This window comes from Eucyclogobius newberryi, unplaced genomic scaffold (assembly GCF_026437365.1).
Source record: "Eucyclogobius newberryi isolate DKJ021-1_F unplaced genomic scaffold, fEucNew1.0.hap1 SCAF_9, whole genome shotgun sequence".
NCBI lineage: Eukaryota > Metazoa > Chordata > Actinopteri > Gobiiformes > Gobiidae > Eucyclogobius > Eucyclogobius newberryi.
The window spans coordinates 32,780,981-32,805,268 of record NW_027316532.1 but is presented as its reverse complement, the minus strand read 5'-3'; the positions used below and the strand labels follow the sequence as shown (position 1 = coordinate 32,805,268).

Below are 24,288 nucleotides of genomic sequence, written 5' to 3'. Positions count from 1 at the left end.
GTTTGATTCTCTGACAAGTCCAACAGGTTCTACAGTTTTAATTGTTTGACTAGAGCCATACCTGTCACCACTTGTCATTCATCATTCCCTGCATGCAAAGTCAATGTCGTTAGAGGTTATACCATGTATCTGAGTAACTTTGTCTAGAAAGGCGTTTTTTAATTGAAGTGAGAAGCTGTAGCTCAAACACAGCTTTGTACCCACCAGATGGCGGCAAAAGTTCAAATTATTTCTAATGGTTCCTTGTCTTGCCATCCATGTTTATCACAATCCACAGTTAGAAGTTCGTAATCAGTATATTGTCCTGTCCATCTGCTTTGAACTTGGCTCTCCACTCTGTCGCTGTTTCATATCATAACCCTAAAGACTCTGCATGAAAAATTGTGGCGCTCCTCCTTGTGCAGCTCCCCCCTGCGTATTAACTGAAGGCAAGGCAAGTTTATTTGTAGAGCACATTTCATACACAAGGCAATTCAAAGTGCTTCACACAGCAAGAAAAATGCATTAAATTCACAAAGAAATTACAGAAACAGAAATACAATACAATTAACTGAGAGTGCAAAGAAAAATCCTTTTAGTCATATGCGCAGTTAAACAAAACTGTTTTTAGCTTAGATTTGAACATTGTTAGAGTAGAAGCCTGTCTCACATCTTCAGGAAGACTGTTCCAGATTTTAGCTGCATAAAACTGAAACGCAGATTCCCCATGTTTTGTCCTGACTCTGGCACCAGCAGGAGGCCGGTACCTGAGGTCCTCAGAGTCCGAGATGGTTCATATGGTACTAACATGCCCAAGATGTACTTTGGTGCTAGGCCATGGAGAGACTTGTACACAAGCAGAGCTGCTTTAAAGTCTATTTTCTGAGCCACAGGGGGCAGTGCAGAGACCTGAGAACAGGACTAATGTGATCGTACTTCCTGGTTCTAGTCAGGACCCGAGCAGCAGCGTTCTGGATGTACTACAGCTGTAACATCTGTACTGGTCAAACATATAAGAAATCTGAAAAGACCAGGATCATCGCTAAGGCTGCAGGGAAATACCTTGGAACTAAAGGTCCTGAGTGGGCAGAGGGCGTGGGAGTCGGGTTGGAGACGTTCCCCATTCGGGGAGTCAGAGTGGGGAGGCCGGCTCAGAGTTTGCAGTCAGGTTCCGGGGTTCGTCGTTGTGTTGCAATGGAATGCGCGAAGTCTTCTTGCTAATGGCCAAGAATTTAAGAATTTTGTTCTGGACAAGCCTCATGTTATTTGTATACAGGAGACTTGGTTACAACCTAGGGGGATGTGTGATTGTTAGGAATAACAAGGGTAACACATTTAGATCATCATCTCGCTCATGAGTTCCAATTTATGGGTTAAATAAACCGTTATTTAACTTGATTAGTTTCTGTGGCAGTAGAGCAGATGACACTGATAAGCCACCCCAATTTAACCTGGTGAAATAAATCTAAAGCACGCAGATAAGTTTTACTGACAAGACAGTTCCATGTGTTTACAAAATATGTTTTATTCAAAAGAGTATAGCTAACAGCGCAATTGATAAACCTAAGTTAAGAGCAATAATTCTATTTTAAAACTATTTAAAGGTTGAATGGACGATTTTTTGAGCCCAAATCTGAGTCTTATTTCCTCATGGCGTGGACTGCCGATTAGTCCTGTCACATATCAATCATAAAACGCACCTACCGCTCACCTGCAGCCGCGAGCGGCTCGTCCCCTGAGAGCAGCACTTTCCGCGTGTCTAAGCGCATGGATCTATCATAATATAGTTCCCTCAGTGTACGGGACAAAATGAAGACGGAGAAAGACAGTTAGAGCTGACTCAGAAGAAGACGAAAATCTACGGGAGACGAGAGATGCGATGCGATCTGTCGCGCTAATAAACAAACGCACGTGTGTGTTGTATCAGTCCACACAGGGGAGTCCGTAAGGGGGAGTGCGCACTGGCCCGGTGGGTCCATTACGCCTTTAAGCTAAAAGTTGCACGCACACATAGGAACAAACTCAATAAGACCTTTGGGGTTGAGGCTTTGCCGTGGGGGTAGAACCAAATGAGGCAATAACCTAATAAAACACCAAAAACAAACTAAATGGTGCACCACAAACCAAAGTGGGGAACCACCACTAAGGGAATCCACCACGGTGTCAGACCTTCAGCCACAGAACCCATTCATTACAATAGGTACATTACATACACTTGAGTTCAGTTCATCGGGAATTATTTGGATTGTAACCAAATTCTGTTCAGAGTTCAAGCTATAAGAAGCCCCTTTACAGTCAGGCACGGTAAATGGATGGCAGGTGGATGAGCAGCACCAAGCAGCGGAAGCGGAGTATATAGGGCGTAAATGCGCATTAAAAGAATAATAGAGGATTTTTGGCGCGCAATCTGAGTCTCATTTTCACCTGGCGTGGACAGCCGAGTAGTTCTCCCACATGTCAATCATTACCGACGTCCTAGCGCACACCTGCAGGCTCGTTCCCAGGATAGCAGCACGTTTCCCTGGCTGTGCATACGTGGTAGCTACACCTGTGTGTTTAGTGAGTTCCTTCGGTGTACAGTACAAAATGACAACAGAGAAAGACTGAATTCGAGCTGGCTCAGAAGAGACGGAAATTTGCGGAGACGAGAGATGCGATGCAGCGGGGGTCAGCACTAGATCATACACTCATAACTCACGGAAGTGACGAATTCTGTCCCGGAGGTTCCAAGTGTGGAGGGTCCAAGTGTGGAGGTTCCAGAATTAATGTAGAATACCTTGGTTGTGGATAGAGGACTTTGTCCTCTTTATGGTGGATGTTGTAAACTGTGCTGCTCAAACTCAAAAGAAAACTGAAAGGATCAGGATCAATGCTAAAGCTGCAGGAAGATTCCTTGGAACAAAAGAGCTTGAATGGGCAGAAAGAGAAAACAGGCTAAAGGCGCTAAATGGGAGTCGGAGTGACGGAGGTCTACTTTTGGGGAATCAGAGTGATCAGAGTGAAGATCAGTCTAGTAGATGCACGCCTGCCAAGCAACGACATCAGTGGAAATATCAAAGCCTAAAGAATAAAGCTGTACGGCGGATTCGCCGAACATCAAAGAAGGAGAGGAAGATTAAGAAGAGTCAGCCCTGGAATAAAGCCGGTCGGAATCTGAAAAATTAAGTCTAAAGAATAAAGTCTGGCGGTAACACTTGGATACCAACCGCCATACAACAACAACAACAACAACAACAACAACAACAACAACAACATTACAACAACAACATTACAACAACAACATTATGAGCACTCGGAACAAGGCAAATAGGAAATTCGGGGAATCAGAACGTCTCCATCCCAACTCCCATGCAGTCCGCCTTGATTCCCACGCAGCGCGTTTTCTATCTTTGCCCACTCAGGACCTTTAGTTCCAAGGTATTTCCCAGCAGCCTTAGCTATGATCCTGGTCTTTTCAGATTTCTTATGCGTTGACCAGTGCAGTTAATAACTTCCAACATAAAGAGAAGAAAATCCCTCCTCTTCATAACCAAGATATTCTCAGCACTCGGAGGCTCCATCCTTGGAGGGTCCACTCTTGGAGACCTCCTTGGGGACTTCCTTCTGGCTGCGAGCAACGCTGACTCCTCTCACTTCGCCCTGGCTGCGAGCAGCGCTTGCATCGCTCACTGCATCCGCTTTGTCCTCCCTACCTGACACTTTCTTAACTACATCCGCATAGGTCCGCTTTAATCGTGATTTCTGGAGTTACTTCCGGCAGCCGCGCATCTACTGTGGCCAGGAGACCAGCAACGCCCCTACTTCAATTTCTTTACTCTGATTACTCTGATTCTCCAAATGTAGACTTCCTTTACTCTGACTCCCATTTAGCGCCTATAGCGTGTTTTCTATTTCTGCCCATTCAAGCTCTTGTTCCAAGGAATCTTTCTGCAGCTTTAGCAATGATCCTGATCCTTTCAGTTCTCTTTTGAGTTTGAGCAGCACAGTTTACAACATCCACCATAAAGAGTACAAAATCCTTTCTGTCCACAACAAAGGTATTCTCAGTAATTCTGGAGGCTCTACACTTGGAGGTTCCACACTTGGAATCTTGCACTGCTGACTTCTCTCACTTCGCCCTGGCGGTGAGCAGTGCTGGCATTTCTCTTCGTATCTACTTTCACCTCTTTACTTGACACTTTCTTGACTGCATCCGCATAGGATATACTTTGAGAGTCTTTAATTTTTTGCACCTCAGCAGCCCTTTTGCTAAACACTGTTGGTGTGCTCGTTTATGAAAGAAAGGGCAAGAATAAAAACAGTTAAAATGAATCAAATGTTTAATCCCTGTCAGTACAATTCTAATACAGAGATAACAGAGCGCTTACCATCTGTCCCTATCGAATGTGATCGGCGACTTGGTGGGTGGTCCGGACGCACCGCTTTCCCTTCTCTGCTCGTGTGTTTATAACATTTTGATATAGGGCGTAATATGAAGGGTTACGCCTCTCTCAGTATTCTTCCACTCGACGTTCTATCGCACAGAGATGTCCTTGGGCTCATCTGCAGCTTCTCCTGCACCAGATGTCTCCCTTATCAGAGAGTGTGATAGAGGAACAATGGGATCTGTGTCCGCGTGTGCGCGTTAGGGAGTTCTTCATAATATATCAAAATATAGTTTAATACAGTCTCGTGAAATGAATATAGTTGGTAATACAATATAGGAAAGTTAGTATATTTGGTTTCCCTTTCAACACACATCACCTGTAGGCAGCGCTATGTTCTTCCCCACAGTTACAGCACTTCCCATACTCCTGATTTCCTGCACATTTACCACATTTGCTTCCCTCTTCAGACCGCTGCTATATGTCCAAAGCGCTGGCATGTGAAGCAACACAGGGGGGGCGGAACATATGGCCTTACGCCATAGCTCATGTATCCAATGAACACCTTTCTAGGCAGGCATTTCCCTTCAAGTTTTATCATTACCGACAGGCTGTCACAACTTTCTCCAAACCGGGTTGTTTTCAACAGCCTAGCATCCACAACCTTAGCTCCAGTTAAATTCTCCTTTACTTCATCCACCCCCACCATCGTAGGGACGCCTGAGATAACTCCTCTGACCGTGTTTCTTTCAGCGTCTGAAACGAGAACGTTCTTTCCATCCAGACTTTTAATCTCAATCGCTTTCCTTTGCTGAGCTGCGTTTTTGCACACAACCAGCAGCGAGCCATCTCTGAGGACTCTCGCATCCTTGAACTCTCCCACAGCCTTATTTGGGCTCTGCAGACCGCTGCTATGTCCAAAGCATTGTTGTTGTTGTTGTTGTTGTTGTTTTATGGCGGTTGGCATCCAATTGTTGCATTACCGCCAGACTTTATTCCTCAGACTTTTCGTAGTCCTCAGACTGTCGTAGTCCGTAAAAGAACTCCTTCCATTGCTTTGGTGTTACAAAGCCGTGTTGTTGTTGTTGTTGTTGTTGTTGTTGTTTTATGGCGGTTGGCATCCAAGTGTTGCATTACCGCCAGACTTTATTCCTCAGACTTTGTCGTAGTCCTCAGACTCTGTCGTAGTCCGTAAAAGTACTCCTTCCATTGCTTTGGTGTTACAAAGCCCATGAGGTCATGATATGTCTTTGTGACTAGAATAGTTGTTGTTGTTTCAGAGACCAACCGGCTTTATTCCAGGGAGACTCTTCTTCATCTTCCTTTCCTTCTTTGACGTTCGGTGCTTCCACCGTACAGCTTTATTCTTTAGGCTTCATTCTATAGGCTTTAATATGTCCACTGATGTCGCTGCTTGGTAGCCGTGCGTCTACGAGACTGGGCGAGGACAGGAGACCACCCCCATCTCGTCACTCTGACCACTCTGACTCCCCACAAGCAGACCCCCATCACTCCGACTCCCATTTAGCGCCTTTAGCCTGTTTTCTATATCTGCCCAATCAAGCTCCTTTGTTCCAAGGAATCTCCCTGCAGCTTTAGCAATGATCCTGATCCTTTCAGTTCTGCTTTGAGTCTGAGCAGCAGTTTACAACATCCACCATAAAGAGTACAAAATCCTCTCTATCCACAATCAGGGTATTCTCATTAAGTCTGGAACCTGCACACTTGGGACCTCCACTCTTGAAACCTTCACACTTCTTGGGAGCCACGCTGGCCTTTCCCATTTCGCCCTGGCTGGGAGCAGCGCTGGCTCCTCTCTCTGTATTTACTCTAAACTCGTTACTTGAAACTTTCTTGACTGCATCTGCATAGGATATACCTTGAGAGACCTTTATTTTCTGCACCTCAGCAGCTCTTTTGCTAAACCTGCATCCCCCGAAGGCAGAGCTATGTTCTTCCCCACAGTTACAGCACTTCAGTTTTGCACCCACGTCACACTTCCCATACTCATGGTCTCCTGCACATTTACCACATCTTTGCTTCCCTCTACAGACCGCTGCAATATGCCCAAAGCGCTGGCACTTAAAGCAACGCAGGGGCGGCGGAACATATGGCCTGACGCTATAGCACATGTACCCAATGAACACCTTACTAGGCAGGCACCTCCCTTCAAGTGTTACCATCACCGACAAGCTGTCACATCTTACCCCAGACCGGGTCACCTTCAACCGCCTAGCGTCCACCACCGTAGCTCCAGTCAAATTCTCCTTAACTTCATCCACAGACGTCGCCGTAGGGACACCTACGATAACTCCTCTGACCGTGTTTCTTTCAGCATCAGACACAAGAATGTCCTTTCCACCCAGACGTTTAGTTCCAATCGCCTTCCGTTGCTGAGCCGCGTCCTTGCACACGACCAGCAGCGAGCCATCTCTAAGGACACTCGCACTCTTGATCACTCCCACAGCTACAGTTAGGCTCTTTGACAATGCCACTGAATTCCACTCCTTAAAGGATGCACTATCCTGTGCAAGCTTTATGATCACCTTACAGTCTCTGCTCTCACCCCGGATATCAATAGCTTCAGCCTCATCCTGCTGCTCATTCCCAGAACCCTCGGACGAGCTAAGGGACTTTTTACGTTTCCGGGCACGTGCAGGCAGAAAAGGCTGCTCCTCCACGCCGTCCAGAACGTCTTCCATCCCCGATCCACTCTCCTCCGCTATCTCCCGTCTCTCCAGACCGGGTGTTGAGCAAGGTCTCCTCACAGTTTTAGTCCAGTGTTTCAGAGACCGACCGGCTTTATTCCAGGGAGACTCTTTTTCATCTTCCTCTCCTTCTTTGACGTTCGGTGCTTCCACCGTACAGCTTTATTCTTTAGGCTTCATTCTATAGGCTTTAATATTTCCACTGATGTCGCTGCTTGGTAGCCGTGCGTCTACGAGACTGGACAAGGACAGGAGACCACCCCACCCCCATCTCGTCACTCTGATTACTCTGACTCCCCAAAAGCAGACCCCCATCACTCCGACTCCCATTTAGCGCCTTTAGCCTGTTTTCTATACCTGCGCAATCAAGCTCCTTTGTTCCAAGGAATCTCCCTGCAGCTTTAGCAATGATCCTGATCCTTTCAGTTCTGCTTTGAGTCTGAGCAGCACAGTTTACAACATCCACCATAAAGAGTACAAAATCCTCTCTATCCACAACCAGGGTATTCTCATTAATTCTGGAACCTGCACACTTGGGACCTCCACTCTAGAAACCTTCACACTTCTTGGGAGCCACGCTGGCCTTTCTCATTTCGCCCTGGCTGGGAGCAGCGCTGGCTCCTCTCTCTGTATTTACTCTAAACTCGTTACTTGAAACTTTCTTGACTGCATCTGCATAGGATATACCTTGAGAGACCTTTATTTTCTGCACCTCAGCAGCTCTTTTGCTAAACCTGCATCCCCCATAGGCAGAGCTATGTTCTTCCCCACAGTTACAGCACTTCAGTTTTGTTCCCACGTCACACTTCCCATACTCGTGATCTCCTGCACATTTACCACATCTTTGCCTCCCTCTACAGACCGCTGCAATATGCCCAAAGCGCTGGCACTTAAAGCAACGCGGTGGAACATATTGCCTAACGTCATGGCACATGAACCCAATGAACACCTTACTAGGCAGGCACCTCCCTTCAAGTGTTACCATTACCGACAAGCTGTCACATCTTACCCCAGACCGGGTCACCTTCAACCGCCTAGCGTCCACCACCGTAGCTCCAGTCAAATTCTCCTTAACTTCATCCACAGACGTCGCCGTAGGGACACCTACGATAACTCCTCTGACCGTGTTTCTTTCAGCATCAGACACAAGAATGTCCTTTCCACCCAGACGTTTAGTTCCAATCGCCTTCCGTTGCTGAGCCGCGTCCTTGCATACGACCAGCAGCGAGCCATCTCTAAGGACACTCGCACTCTTGATCACTCCCACAGCTACAGTTAGGTTGTTGTTGTTGTTGTTGTTGTTTTATGGCGGTTGGCATCCGAGTGTTGCATTACCGCCAGACTTTATTCCTCAGACGTTTCGTAGTCCTCAGACTCTGTCGTAGTCCGTAAAAGTACTCCTCCCATTGCTTTGGCGTTACAAAGCCCATGAGGTCATGATGTGTTTTTGTGACTAGAATAGTTGTTGTGTCAGAGACCAACCGGCTTTATTCCAGGGAGACTCTTCTTCACCTTCCTCGCCCTCTTTGACGGTCGGTGCTTTGGAAGTACAAAGCCCATGAGATCATGGGACGTCTTTGTTGTTTTACAAAGCCCATGAGGTCATGGGACGTCTTTGTCGTTTTATCCTTTAGAAGTCCTTCTTCCATCACTTTGGCGTTTCTAGGCCCATGAAGTCCAAGCGCGTTAGAACATCCTCTTGCTCCTCATCCTCGGCTCAGTCTCCAACACCCCCCACCTCTATAAACGTTTACCCAGCCCTGTGCTACATAAGTAAGCAACCACAGCCTGACACAAACCCTGTGACTGGATCGCCAGAACGTTCCGCAGATTGAACTCCCGCCCATTATTCCGAAACCACAAGGCCAACCCGGCCCTTTCCCTATCATAAGCCTCACAGCAAATCAGCACATGCTCGACAGTCTCTGGCACCCGACAGTGACCACACAGACCGGTCGGATGTTTGCCTATCCTACTCAGTGACCAATTGAGTCCAGTATGGCCAATCCTCATGCGGGCGAAGGCCCTTTCCTCCCACGCATTCCTGCCCATAGACCCGCAAGGACCCACACTACCCTGTATGTGATAGAGATGCCGTCCAGTAACACAGTGGCTCCAAAATTCCTGCCAAAGGCCGACCACATGACTCTTGATAACGGGCTTTATTTCAGACTTGCCCAACTCAACCGCCACATCAATTGATGGCCGCCGAAGGGAACGTTTAGCCAGTGCATCAGCCATTTCGTTACCATCCACCCCCACATGCGCAGGGACCCAAATGAAGGAAACCCTCACATCCTTCCTGGACAGGGAGAGCATCAGACAGAAGATGCCATTCAACACATCCTGTCTGCAATCCGATTTCCCAGATTTAATGCTTTGCAATGCAGAAAGGCTGTCAGAGGCCACCACAATGCCGCAACACTGCAAAGCAGATTCCGCCCATTCCAACGCCAACTGTATCGCTATAAGTTCCGACGTGAAAACAGAAAGGCGATCTGTCAACCTCTTCTTGACCGCTAGCCCCAGGTCAGGCACAAAATAAGCGGCGCCAGTACGCCCGCTCTCAGGATCCCTAGACCCGTCGGTATAAATAAACACATCACCTGAGTGCTTATCGATGAGCGCTTGAACGGCAAACTGCGGTGCCCTCCCAGCGACTCCTCTAAGCTTGCCATGCAAGCTAACATCAACAGGAGCCGGGACAAACTTCCACGGAGCTATAGCAGACAAAGCCACCGACGGGCTCACACGCAGATCACCAACCCCCGCAAGCCGCGCCTTCGCATTTCCTACCTGGCTGAAAACCATACCGCCAGCCTCACTCTGCCCCCCATCAACCCTGAGAAAGTCCCTCACCGGGTGAGAGCTCGTATGACCTTGCACATTCACCCAGTAAGCCAACAGAAGTTCTAGCCTCCGGAGCCGTAACGGCAATTCCCCCAACTCAACCTGCAGCGCCGAGACAGGGGAGGTCCTAAAAGCCCTACAGCAGATGCGCAAGGCCTGGGCTTGCTCCACATCAAGCTTCTTTAAGTTAGTCTCAGCCGCAGACATGTAGGCTATACAGCCATAATCAATAGCCGCCCTCATGACGGCCCGATAAATACCCAGGAGCGACCTTCTGCTGGCCCCCCAGTCCTGGCCGGATAGACAACGAAGCAAGTTATTCACCCTTTTGCATTTACCACTGACCTCATCAATGTGCCGACGCCAACTAAGCCTCTCGTCAAAGGTGACCCCCAAGAACCTCACCTCCCTGACCTGTTCGAGCACCTGCCCATGCAGTCGAAGGGAGACGTCCCTATGCCCATTGAAGAAACAGATCACTTGAGACTTCCGTACAGACAGTTTAAACCCCCACTTCAGGGTCCACTGCTCCACCTGCTGTATTGCCCTTTGCAGTTTCGCCTCGTAAAACCGGAGATTCCTTCCTCTCACCCATAGAGCGCCATCGTCAGCATAAAGGCTCCTCCCAACAGACCCATCCACGTCGTCAAAGATGTCCTTAATCATAACATTGAACAAGATAGGGCTACACACACTCCCCTGCGGGATCCCATTCTCCACCCCATAGACCCCAGAGTAAGCAGCGCCCACTCTGGTTTGGATACGCCGGCCAGACAGAAAGCTCCGGACCCAGTTAAACAGTTTACCCTTCACACCACACTTCCGCAGCTTAATGAGGAGCCCATCCTTCCAAACCATATCGTACGCCTTCTCCACATCAAAGAGCACCGCAATAACCTTTTCTTTCTGAGCCCTGGCCAGCTGGATATCAGATTCCAAACACAACACGGAATCCATGGTGTTCCTGCCCCTACGGAAACCACTCTGGTGCGCGGGAAGCAAACCCTGACTCTCCAAGAAGTAATCCAACCGCTCGGTAACCATGCGCTCCATCGTTTTCCCGAGCTGCGACGTCAAGGCAATCGGCCTATAACTTGAAGGGTCAGACGCTGGCCTACCCGGCTTCAGAACCGGCACCACCGTAGACCGTTTCCACGCAGATGGAACACAACCTGAATCCCAAACACGGTTGAAAAGACCCAGGACTAGCCCAAGCGTGTCATCAGTCAAATGAGAGGGCATGTCATAGCACACCTCATCTTTACCCGGGGCTGTCTGTTTCGCCTTAGAAAGTGCTCTCCTTAGCTCAAACAAACTAAACGGAAGGTCAAGGTCATCTTGAGTCGAAGGCTGGTGCCCAATCAGCTCAGAATTCTGGGCCAAAGTACTCTCCCTGTAGTGCCTTTCCGCAGGTGAGAGATTGTCAGAGCTGTGCACCGACACAAAGGTGCTGGCCAACAGTTCAGCTTTGTCAACGTCGCTGACTGCTTCAACACCATTCAGTATTAGGACCGGGGTCCCATGACGGCGCTCAACCCCATGCATCCGCTTAATCATCCCCCAAACATCCCCGAGACGCGTTTCTCTCCCAATTTTGGAACAATACCGCCTCCAATAGGCACTCTTGGCCGTTCTCACAGTTTTCCGCACAACAGCGCGGGCCCTCTTGTAGTCAATGAGGGCACCCTCAGTGTGGGCAACCCTTAGCCGGCGAAACGCCGCATTTCTCGCCCTAACAGCATGACCACATGCTTCAGTCCACCACGGCACCCGCTTCCTATGTCCACTACCACCACTCTTAGGAATCGTGCCTACCGCTGACTGCGTGATGAGCGAGACAATTGCACTATTGAGATCATCCACCTGAGTCAATCCTCCTTCCTGCAGAACCCTAGAACCATCATCAGCTTTCCTCAGGAAAGCCCCCCAGTTCGCCCTTGCCAACTGCCACCTCTGGATCCTCGTCCCCCTGACCACACAGCTCCCAAAGCCAATCACGGTGCGGACTAGATAGTGATCGCTACCAAAAGAAAGATTACCAAGAACCTCCCAACTACAAACACCAGCTAACTCCTTGGACACAAGTGTAAGATCTATTGCACTTTCCGCACCGGTCCCCATATCATAGCGGGTCCCACCCCCATCATTCAGACAAACCAACTCCCTTTGATTGATAAAACCCTCTACCACCTGCCCATACCTATCGGTACCACTACCGCCCCACAAAGCGCTATGCGCATTAAAATCCCCACACCACACGGCCTTTCCCCGAACATCCTTACCGATACTATGTAAGGACTCTAACGTTAACTCACCACACGGATTATAAAGGTTAACCACAGTAACAGCTTCACCACCCAGCCAGACCCTCACCGCCAGGGCCTCCGGCGCTTTACTCACACTGACAACAACGTAATTTAGGTCATCTCGGACAAACACAGCCACACCTCCGCCTCTACCCTGCTCCCTATCATTCCTAACACACACATACCCTTGTATCCCAAAACCCCACCTAGGTCGTAACCAAGTCTCCTGCACGCACATAACGTGAGGCTTGTTCAACAAGGTAGAGACAAAACGCTTAAATTCCTGGCCATTAGCACGAAGACTACGCGCATTCCATTGCAAGACAACCACCGCCATTATGAGCCCCCGGAACCTGACGGCGCATCGGGAGCCCCCCCACTCCCACTGCCAGAATGGGGCAGGGCGCCCTCCCGCAGCGCATCCTCTATCTCCGTCCACTCGGGGCCCCCAGCTACAGTTAGGTGTCCAAAGCATTGGCACTTGAAACAATGCAGGGGCGGCAGAACATATGGCCTTACTGCCTCTTCTTCTTCTTTGGTGTTTTATGACGGTTGGTATCCAAAGTGTTACATTACCCTTTCTACTGACTGGTCATGTGACGATATAAAGCATTATGCAAAAAGAATATGTGTGCATTCGATTCCTTTACGCTTTTATCCCATGGGCTTTGAAGACACAGAAACATAAACGCAGTGGTCCATTTATCAGTGGGGGTGGTCTCCTGTCCTCGCCCAGTCTCGTAGACGCACGGCTACCAAGCAGCGACATCAGTGGACATATTAAAGCCTATAGAATGAAGCCTGAAGAATAAAGCTGTACGGTGGAATCACCGAACGTCAAAGAAGGATAGGAAGATGAAGAAGAGTCTCCCTGGAATAAAGCCGGTTTGTCTCTGAAACAACAACAACTATTCTAGTCACAAAGACATATCATGACCTCATGGGCTTTGTAACACCAAAGCAATGGAAGGAGTACTTTTACGGACTACGACAGAGTCTGAGGACTACGACAAAGTCTGAGGAATAAAGTCTGGCGGTAATGCAACACTTGGATGCCATCCGCCATAAAACAACAACAACAACAACAACAACAATATTAAAGCCTATAGAATGAAGCCTAGGGAATGGGGCTGTGCGGTGGAAGCACCGGGCGTCGGGGAAGGAGAGGAAGATGAAGAGGAGTCTCCCTGGAATAAAGCCGGTTGGTCTCTGAAACAACAACAACAACTATTCTAGTCACAAAGACATATCATGACCTCATGGGCTTTGTAGCACCAAAGCAATGGAAGGAGTACTTTTACGGACTACGACAGAGTCTGAGGACAAAGCACTGGAAGTCAAGGCACTGGAAGAAGAACTTTTAGGACTACGACAAAGTCTAAGGAATAAAGTCTGGCGGTAATGCAACACTCGGATGTCAACCGCCATAAAACAACAACAACAACAACAACCACCACCTACTGTGTAACGAAATGGCTGATGCACTGACAGTCTGAGGACTACGAAAAGTCTGAGGAATAAAGTCTGGCGGTAATGCAACAATTGGATGCCAACCGCCATAAAACAACAACAACAACAACAACTGTGTGCCGGTGGATCGGTGGTCGAAGACGTTCTGGACGGCATGGAGGAGCAGCCTTTTCTGGCTGCACGTGCACGGAAACGTAGAAAGTCCCTTAGCTCGTCCGAGGGTTCTGGGAATGAGCAGCAGGATGAGGCTGAAGCTATTGATATCCGGGGTGAGAGCAGAGACTGTAAGGTGATCATAAAGCTTGCACAGGATAGTGCATCCTTTAAGGAGTGGAATTCAGTGGCATTGTCAAAGAGCCTAACTGTAGCTGTGGGAGTGATCAAGAGTGCGAGTGTCCTTAGAGATGGCTCGCTGCTGGTCGTGTGCAAGGACGCGGCTCAGCAACGGAAGGCGATTGGAACTAAACGTCTGGGTGGAAAGGACATTCTTGTGTCTGATGCTGAAAGAAACACGGTCAGAGGAGTTATCGTAGGTGTCCCTACGGCGACGTCTGTGGATGAAGTTAAGGAGAATTTGACTGGAGCTACGGTGGTGGACGCTAGGCGGTTGAAGGTGACCCGGTCTGGGGTAAGATGTGACAGCTTGTCGGTAATGGTAACACTTGAAGGGAGGTGCCTGCCTAGTAAGGTGTTCATTGGGTTCATGTGCCATGACGTTAGGCAATATGTTCCACCGCCCCTGCGTTGCTTTAAGTGCCAGCGCTTTGGGCATATTGCAGCGGTCTGTAGAGGGAGGCAAAGATGTGGTAAATGTGCAGGAGATCACGAGTATGGGAAGTGTGACGTGGGAACAAAGCTGAAGTGCTGTAACTGTGGGGAAGAACATAGCTCTGCCTACGGGGGATGCAGGTTTAGCAAAAGAGCTGCTGAGGTGCATAAAATAAAGGTCTCTCAAGGTGTATCCTATGCAGATGCAGTCAAGAAAGTTTCAAGTAACGAGTTTAGAGTAAATACAGAGAGAGGAGCCAGCGCTGCTCCCAGCCAGGGCGAAATGAGAAAGGCCAGCGTGGCTCCCAAGAAGTGTGAAGGTTTCAAGAGTGGAGGTCCCAAGTGTGCAGGTTCCAGAATTAATGAGAATACCCTGGTTGTGGATAGAGAGGATTTTGTACTCTTTATGGTGGATGTTGTAAACTGTGCTGCTCAGACTCAAAGCAGAACTGAAAGGATCAGGATCATTGCTAAAGCTGCAGGGAGATTCCTTGGAACAAAGGAGCTTGATTGGGCAGATATAGAAAACAGGCTAAAGGCGCTAAATGGGAGTCGGAGTGATGGGGGTCTGCTTTTGGGGAGTCAGGGTGATCAGAGTGACGAGATGGGGGTGGGGGTGGTCTCCTGTCCTCGTCCAGTCTCGTAGACGCACGGCTACCAAGCGGCGACATCAGTGGAAATATTAAAGCCTATAGAATGAAGCCTAAAGAATAAAGCTGTACGGTGGAAGCACCGAACGTCAAAGAAGGAGAGGAAGATGAAGAAGAGTCTCCCTGGAATAAAGCCGGTTGGTCTCTGAAACAACAACTATTCTAGTCACAAAGACATATCATGACCTCATGGGCTTTGTAACACCAAAGCAATGGAAGGAGTACTTTTACGGACTACGAAAAGTCTGAGGAATAAAGTCTGGCGGTAATGCAACAATTGGATGCCAACCGCCATAAAACAACAACAACAACAACAACAACTGTGTGCCGGTCTGGGAGAGACGGGAGATGGCGGAGGAGAGTGGATCGGTGGTCGAAGACGTTCTGGACGGCGTGGAGGAGCAGCCTTTTCTGGCTGCACGTGCCCGGAAACGTAAAAAGTCCCTTAGCTCGTCCGAGGGTTCTGGGAATGAGCAGCAGGATGAGGCTGAAGCTATTGATATCCGGGGTGAGAGCAGAGACTGTAAGGTGATCATAAAGCTTGCACAGGATAGTGCATCCTTTAAGGAGTGGAATTCAGTGGCATTGTCAAAGAGCCTAACTGTAGCTGTGGGAGTGATCAAGAGTGCGAGTGTCCTTAGAGATGGCTCGCTGCTGGTCGTGTGCAAGGACGCGGCTCAGCAACGGAAGGCGATTGGAACTAAACGTCTGGGTGGAAAGGACATTCTTGTGTCTGATGCTGAAAGAAACATGGTCAGAGGAGTTATCGTAGGCGTCCCTACGGCGACGTCTGTGGATGAAGTTAAGGAGAATTTGACTGGAGCTAAGGTGCTGGATGCTAGGCGGTTGAAGGTGACCCGGTCTGGGGTAAGATGTGACAGCTTGTCAGTAATGGTAACACTTGAAGGGAGGTGCCTGCCTAGTAAGGTGTTCATTGGGTACATGTGCTATAGCGTTAGGCCATATGTTCCACCGCCCCTGCGTTGCTTTAAGTGCCAGCGCTTTGGGCATATTGCAGCGATCTGTAGAGGGAGGCAAAGATGTGGTAAATGTGCAGGAGATCACGAGTATGGGAAGTGTGACGTGGGAGCAAAACTGAAGTGCTGTAACTGTGGGGAAGAACATAGCTCTGCCTATGGGGATGCAGGTTTAGCAAAAGAGCTGCTGAGGTGCATAAAATAAAGGTCTCTCAAGGTATATCCTATGCAGATGCAGTCAAGAAAGTTTCAAGTAATGAGTTTAGAGTAAATACAGAGAGAGGAGCCAGCGCTGCTCCCAGCCAGAGCGAAATGAGAAAGGCCAGCGTGGCTCCCAAGAAGTGTGAAGGTTTCAAGAGTGGAGGTCCCAAGTGTGCAGGTTCCAGAATTAATGAGAATACCCTGGTTGTGGATAGAGAGGATTTTGTACTCTTTATGGTGGATGTTGTAAACTGTGCTGCTCAGACTCAAAGTAGAACTGAAAGGATCAGGATCATTGCTAAAGCTGCAGGGAGATTCCTTGGAACAAAGGAGCTTGATTGGGCAGATATAGAAAACAGGCTAAAGGCGCTAAATGGGAGTCGGAGTGATGGGGGTCTGCTTTTGGGGAGTCAGAGTGATCAGAGTGACGAGATGGGGGTGGGGGTGGTCTCCTGTCCTCGCCCAGTCTCGTAGACGCACGGCTACCAAGCAGCGACATCAGTGGAAATATTAAAGCCTATAGAATGAAGCCTAAAGAATAAAGCTGTACGGTGGAAGCACCGAACGTCAAAGAAGGAGAGGAAGATGAAGAAGAGTCTCCCTGGAATAAAGCCGGTTGTTCTCTGAAACAACAACAACTATTCTAGTCACAAAGACATATCATGACCTCATGGGCTTTGTAACACCAAAGCAATGGAAGGAGTACTTTTACGGACTACGACAGAGTCTGAGGACAAAGCACTGGAAGTCAAGGCACTGGAAGAAGAACTTTTAGGACTACGACAAAGTCTAAGGAATAAAGTCTGGCGGTAATGCAACACTCGGATGTCAACCGCCATAAAACAACAACAACAACAACAACAACAACAACAACTGTCCTTGGATGCCAGCCGCCTTGGAACAAAGAAGAAGAAGAAGAGGAAAGCAACTACAACAACAGCAGCTACAGAAGAAGAATAAAGTCTGAAGTCTAGACGTAGAACTATAGTGGGTGGCGGTAATGTAACACTTGGATACCAACCACCATAAAACACCAAAGAAGAAGATGTTAGCGCAGAAAACAATTTGGGCTAAGCTAGCTTGCCTGCTGCTCTTTGTGATTTAATCAAAACGTTTCTGACCTTCAATCTTTTGTGCACCATTTGTTTGAACACAGACATGGAAGACACACTTTGGCCAACCAATCAGGAAGAGAATGACTCTAAAGGTAAAAACTATTTGTGTCTGCTCTTAAGTATGGTTGAAACGATCAAGAGATAGATATGATCCAAATAACGATGAATAATTATTAAACTATGCAACGATTATTTCTGTATGTCCTGAAACTACCTGCCTGTTTATAATTAATGATCCATTATTTTATCTTTGTGTTAAATGTTCTACAGACAGACATAAATGATGTAGCTAATAATGATGGTAAGTTTTTGAATTATATTATAATGAAAATAAAGATAGGGTGTGTTTTTGTTACAGACACACACACTAAACCAGAGAGTAATGTGGAAGATCCTGCTGAAGAGCCTGGTTTGTGCAGAGACATCCCAAAAGACAACACTCCACCTCTTGATCAAGACAGGAGTGACTGTGAAAACATGGAGACACAAGCGGTGTCACCAATTACTATACATAGTGGTGTGTAAAAACAAATCAAATTAAATATAATTATTAATACACTATAACTATATTGTTTTAAATGTCCACTTAGAGGAAACAACTGCTATGGCCAAGTGTGAAGAGGCAGATGGACCACAAGCCATGAAATTAAATAAGGACTCTGGAGACGGACCAACAGTCGCCACAGAAGAGACCAGTGAAATACCTGCTCGAGGTGTGTTATTACTTAATGTTCTAACTCATTTTAACATTATTTTATCTGCTCTACCTATTACTGTTTGTTTCTGCCATTTGATAAGATGATGAAGGAACGTTGGAATTAGGGTGGGAAAATCCAAAGTTATTGCCACAAGATCAAGACAGGAGTGACTGTGAAAACATGGAGACACAAGCGCTGTCACCAATTACTATACATAGTGGTGTGTAAAAACAAATCAAAATTAAATGTAATTATTTATACACTATAACTAATATTGTTTTAAATGTCCACTTAGAGGAAACAACTGATGTGTCCAAATGTGAAGAGGCAGATGGACCACAAGCCATGAAATTAAATAAGGACTCTGGAGATGGACCAACAGTCGCCACAGAAGAGACCAGTGAAACACCTGCTCGAGGTGTGTGATTACTGAACTAATTTGAACAATTTTAATTATCTGCTCTACCTATTACTGTTTGTTTCTGCCATTTGATAAGATGATGAAGGAACGTTCAAATCAGGGTTGGAAAATCCAAAGTTATTGCCACAAGAACAACCTGCTTTAGAAAAACTGGTCCCGGAGGGGAACGTTGAAACTATTGGCTTTACACCTCAAGCAAAGTCAACACCCAGCCCAGTTACTTTTGCAGGTAAATTGTTTGCTTTGTTTGTGTGATATTTCAATAAATATCTTGTAATAATTGCCATTCCTCTTTGTAGACAATAACAGAAGAATACTTTGGATTTCTCTATTGGTTGCAATTGTTGCAGCTCTTTTAATTCAACTCTTTTAGTGCTAAATCAAGTGCTAAAAGTTAAAATAACTTTGTTTTATAATTTATATAAACCTTCTAAACAACAAACAAGTTTTTAAAATACAAATTGTATTATACAATAGAGTACTAGATCTGTTAGAACCATGTAAATGTGCCTTATACAACAATAAAACTGCTTTATTAACGCTTCTACAGTTTAATTGTTTGACTGGAGCTACACCTGTTATTACTAAATAGTAAAGAGTAGAATACCATGTATCTGAGAGTCCAGAAACGCGTTTTTTAATTGAAGTGAGAAGCTGTAGCTCAAACAACATTGTACCCACCAGATGGCAGCAAAAGTGGATATTATTTCTAGTGGCTCCTTGTCTTGCCATCCATGTTTATCACAATCCACAGTTAGAAGTTCGTAATAAGATAAGATAAGATAAGATATTCCTTTATTGTCCCACATGGGGAAATTTCATTGATGCAACGCAGGTAGATACAGAGGTAGATACAGAAGAAAAGAACAGATCACTTATAGGAATCAGTATATTGTCCAGTTCATTTGCTTTGAACGTGGCTCTCCACTCTTTGTAGCTGTTTCATATCATAACCCTAAAGACTCTGCATGAGAAATTGTGGCGCTCCTCCTTGTGCAGCTCCCCGGACCCGCCTCTTGACTCCTGGCGTCAGGGGCCGCTGCGGTCCTCTGGGTCTCTCCATTCTAAATTAGCCAAGGACGCATATGTTTGAATGCAAAATGACGTGGTAGAATAATTGTAAAGTTTGAGGATTTTTTTGCAGTTTTTACACAGCGGAGCATGCGCTTTTTCACCTGGCGCGTTGTTGCGTGATATTGTTGCGGTCGGCTGCGGTGAAGAAGATGTTTCCATTGTGTGTTGTCCTTTTCTCATGCTGTGCGCTGTTGGGACAAAGTAACGCAGCGCCACGGAGCCGCGGCTCTGCAGGAGACACCGGGCTGCAGCTTGTACCCCACACACACCCGACAGTGACGGGCCCGCTGCAGGGGCCCCGCGGACAGGAGCGCGCTCTGTCTCAGGTGCGTCAAACTTTTCATTCATTCATTCATTTTATTTCACTGCGTAATCTTCCTGATCAGAGAACTGAACAACGTCCGTCCTTCTGTTTTGTAGCTTCTGGGTGATTATGACAAAGTGAAAGCCATCTCGGAAGGCTCTGACTGTCGCTGTAAATGTGTTGTCAGACCCCTGAGCAGGAGCGCGTGCCGGCGGATAGAGGCGGGACGCGCGCGGGCGGACGACTCCTACACCGTGGAGACGATCACGGACGGGCCCGGGTGCAAGTGCGCGTGCATCGCTCCTCCGGCCGCGGTCAACCCCTGCGAGGGAGAGTTCAGGCTGAAAACACTTAGAGAGGCTGGAAAGGAGGATGTCAAGGTGAAGTGACAGCTCTAAACTCATTCTCAAAGACTCTGGGGTTCAAATGTATTCAATTCAAATGTCGCCCTCCAGTTGTCGACCATCCTGGACTTGCTTATAGGATCTTTCTATGGTATGGACCTTCTGAAGCTGCACTCTGTCACACACGAGCTGCTGGAGCGGGTAGATCATATTGAAAAGGTATATGTTAACCTAGATGTAGTAGCATTTGTATTTAGGCTTTGCATCAAGGCACGTTTTAACATTGAACTGAACTATTTAAGGTGGTTTGGGTGAACAAGTCTCATGTTGGAGTAGATCCCCCATTACATGCCGTCAACACTGAAGGTCCACCAACCCAATCTCTTCACGAATGGCAAAATAAGAAATTGTTGCATGAAAAAGTCCTCAGTGCCAAGTCAGAGGTGAGCTGTGAGTCAAGACTTTATCATGAAGTCATATTTCATTGTGTTAATTACTATTTGTGTGAACGTCAATTAGGAGAAGGTTGAGAGTTCTGCTGAAGTCATTGTGATGAGCTCTCAGGAGAAAAACTCTGTCAACCAAGTGACAAAAACAGCACCCAATGGACTCATCATTCGAGGAATTACTTTTTACAAATCAGAGTCGGATCCGATGGTTGCAGATGACGGGGATCCAGGGGAGAACTGTGAGCACATCTTATTTCTATTTCAGCTTGTGTGGCAATACTGCTACAATGTTTATTCAACTTTTAGAACAACATCATCTTTGCCCTGAGTTGTTCCTTTTCAGGGGCGGTCACAGCAAATCATCTGTCTCCATTTTGCTCAATTATTGTACACACCTCTTTGGATTGCGCTGCTTGCATGACAACTCCACTTTCAGCATCTGCAGCTCTACAGAGGCGGAAACATTCTCCCCCAAAACAAACCATTGCTGTTCCTCTGAGGGAGATTTTGTAATTTATTCATTCCTATTCTTGTAACTACCAAACAGAGCCTCAACATGGTGTTCTGTCTCATACCCGGTCCCACTGCCACGCCCTTTCATTTCATTTTTGTTTTCAGAACCAGCTTTTCCTTGTCTGTCTTTGCATTGGCTGTGTATTTAAACTCAAATTGTGTTGCAGCTTATCTCTTCAACTATTTTTGTTTTGGTCATTCCAGTGTTCGAGTATGATAGCTTCAGTGGAGATGGTCCCATCAATCTTTTCATTGAAGAGAATCTTCTTCAACACAAAACCCCACGCCCCAGGACCAGACAAGAACACAAGATATTTAAATCAAAGACTGAGCATCCATTTAGCAGTAACCAGAAAACATCAGAGTACAGAAAATCCAAAGAGGCAGAAACTCACAAAGAATTGTCAAATATCCCAGCAGAGATAACTACGACGACTCATTTTCCTAGTACCACCAACTCTTGGCTGTACTCACAAAAACACATTTCACAACCCAAACCATGGCCAACTGATTTGACAGTTGAACCGCGTGTAACTAAAACTACAGTGGACCCAATCCTATCCTCTGGAACGATGACCACAAAAGACTCCACTGGGGCATTTATAACAAGTCTGACACCACCCACCATGATGAAAACCTCTGACCCGACACGCAAAGACCAAGCCACTACAGCGAGTCCCACTTCTGCGAGTACTACCACTGCTACGTCATACACCACCCCAAACCTGAAGCCCACATCGGCGCTGTCTACTGACGCTAGTAAATATGAAATACCTTTGACACTTTCCACAAGACCTTTGACCCCGCCGACCCCAGACCACACCCCTCGGCCCTCACCGACACCTGGGGCCACTACGTCTTCTGCTACGACTGTTACTGCCACTTTGTTTCCTTCCACTGCTGCTAAAACCATCCCAGTCGAGTCAAAGCCATTGAAAGATGAGAAAATCCACAAGAGAAAACCAGGTATGCATGAAAAATGTACTTGTACGTGAAAAACTGTGGTACAACAACTATTACTACTGCTAATACCACTGCAACTATAATGACTAATAACTGGTGCTACTAATTATCAATACTTATGCTAACAGCTTCTACTATTACTATTATTACTACTACTACTACAACCACCACATAGCTTAAATATATTTATATGTAAGATTTCTTTTCAAAATAGTCCTACAGTCAGACTTCTACTTAAAATACTTTTAGTTCAAACTTATGTCCTGGAGTTGTTTTTTTTCCATTTTTAAAATGTCTTAAGACTTTAACTCCTACCTAACTCAGCGTTACTAATGACAACCCAACAATGTGTTTCACAGCAGACTGCAAGGACACTCTGGCCACCATTTCTGAACCTGTCACTCACAACGTGTACGGCAAGAGCGAGGGAGCGTGGATGAAGGATTCAAAGTCCGACCGGGGCAAAATATACGTAGCAAACTATTTTCATGGGAACAACCTTCTGGAGTTTGCCAATCTGGAAGTCTTTAAACGAGGCAAGTAGAAGAAATACACTTGAACAATTATTATTAAGCATTATTTCAATATGCAGCCTGTCAGTTTTGCAATATTGGAATTCTAATCTATCGTATTTAAGACTTAGAAGTCTTCTGGCGTAGCTTGCTCAGTATTTGTTATGATTGTGTATATTCATCACTTCTCATGTCTCCCCATCCTTTTCAGGCCATTTTACCAATTCCTACAAACTTCCTTACAACTGGATTGGCACTGGTCATGTGGTTTATCGTGGGGCTTTTTTCTACAACCGCGCCTTCTCTAGGGACATCATCAAGTTTGACCTTCAACACCGCTATGTCGCCGCCTGGACCATGTTGCACGACGCCGTCCTGGAAGAGTCCTCCTCGCCCTGGGAATGGCGCAGCTACTCGGACGTCAACATGGCAGTGGACGAGAGCGGACTATGGATCGTCTACCCGGCTCTGGACGACGAGGGCTTCCTGCAGGAGGTGGTGGTCCTGAGTCGGTTGGACCCTGTGGATCTAAGCACGCAGCGGGAGACGACGTGGAGGACGGGACTCAGGAGGAACCAATATGGAAACTGCTTCATTGTCTGTGGAGTGCTGTATTTTGTGGACCGTTATAACCAAAGAGAGGCCAACCTGGAGTACGCTTTTGACACGCACACTAACACTCAGATGATTCCCAGAATGCCGTTCACTAATAATTATACGTATACAACACAGTTAGATTATAATCCTAAAGAGGGACAACTATATGCTTGGGACAATGGACATCAAGTCACATACAATGTTACGTTTGCAAATGTAGAGCCTTGAGTGGTCAGTTTATGAGACACTTGAAGTGGGTTGTAGAGCAATCCAGATTAAATTACTTTTTGTGTCGTTGATTTTTATTTTTATAAATTGTAGGCCTGGTTCCTCTATAAACAAATATTTTGTTGTATATATTGTAAAGGTGTATAAAAGCCCTAAGAAATGAAAAACTTTACTTTTTCCCCAAAAATATTTGTATATTCTTTTTTTTTTACGAACTGTATATCACAACTCGGCACTTTCTTTCTCCTTATCAGACAGTCATAAGAAAATAAACAGTGGCTATTTCTTGAATGTTTATATTTATGTTGCCCCGCCTCGCACCACAAACAAGAACATGACATAACATTAAATATACTTTTATTATGACAAATTAAATATCCCAACATTTTGTATTATTCTGTAATGTTGACATGTGAAATTCCTAACTTTCTTTGTGGTTGTATAACAAATAATGCAAAACATTGAAGCATTTTTAACAATGAACTGGTATTGCAAAGCAGCTTTTAGAAATCCTTTTTTCATATTGTAAAAGCACTGTATTTATTACACAAACCAAACAAACGCAAATATTTACCACACATTGACATTTCTTTTATAAAAATCGAATGAGCAAAAAAAAGGCATTGTAAATTTACCAACTATATCTATAAAATCTGTTAATCACAACAACAGATGAAACATAAAAATCAGATATAAAACTCACTCTATTTACATACAATCCTCTCACACCAAAAGCGAATTAGAACATTGTATAAATAAATACCTCAAAAAAGAAGGAAAGTACAGTGTCAAGACAA

At 46.3% G+C, this 24,288-nt stretch overlaps 1 protein-coding gene and 1 long non-coding RNA gene across 3 annotated transcripts; both read left to right on the top strand.

Moving 5' to 3' along the window:
- The first annotated feature begins 17,658 nt into the window (after positions 1–17,658).
- LOC140354384 (uncharacterized) lies at positions 17,659–18,821 on the top strand. 2 transcript variants are annotated; one of them, XR_011925961.1, is made up of 5 exons: positions 17,659–17,689; positions 17,747–17,905; positions 18,382–18,504; positions 18,584–18,736; positions 18,807–18,821. It is a non-coding gene; the product is annotated as an uncharacterized lncRNA (long non-coding RNA). The 2 variants fall into 2 exon arrangements; XR_011925960.1 differs by lacking the exons at positions 17,659–17,689; positions 17,747–17,905 and adding an exon at positions 18,240–18,306.
- Positions 18,822–19,705: 884 nt separating this feature from the next.
- olfml2ba (olfactomedin-like 2Ba) lies at positions 19,706–23,629 on the top strand. Its single transcript, XM_072439380.1, has 8 exons — positions 19,706–19,907; positions 20,002–20,265; positions 20,341–20,448; positions 20,532–20,672; positions 20,749–20,917; positions 21,396–22,157; positions 22,514–22,690; positions 22,878–23,629. The coding sequence occupies exons 1-8, from the start codon at positions 19,731–19,733 to the stop codon at positions 23,489–23,491; spliced, it is 2,412 nt and encodes an 803-aa protein (XP_072295481.1). The 5' UTR covers positions 19,706–19,730; the 3' UTR covers positions 23,492–23,629.
- Positions 23,630–24,288: the final 659 nt, after the last annotated feature.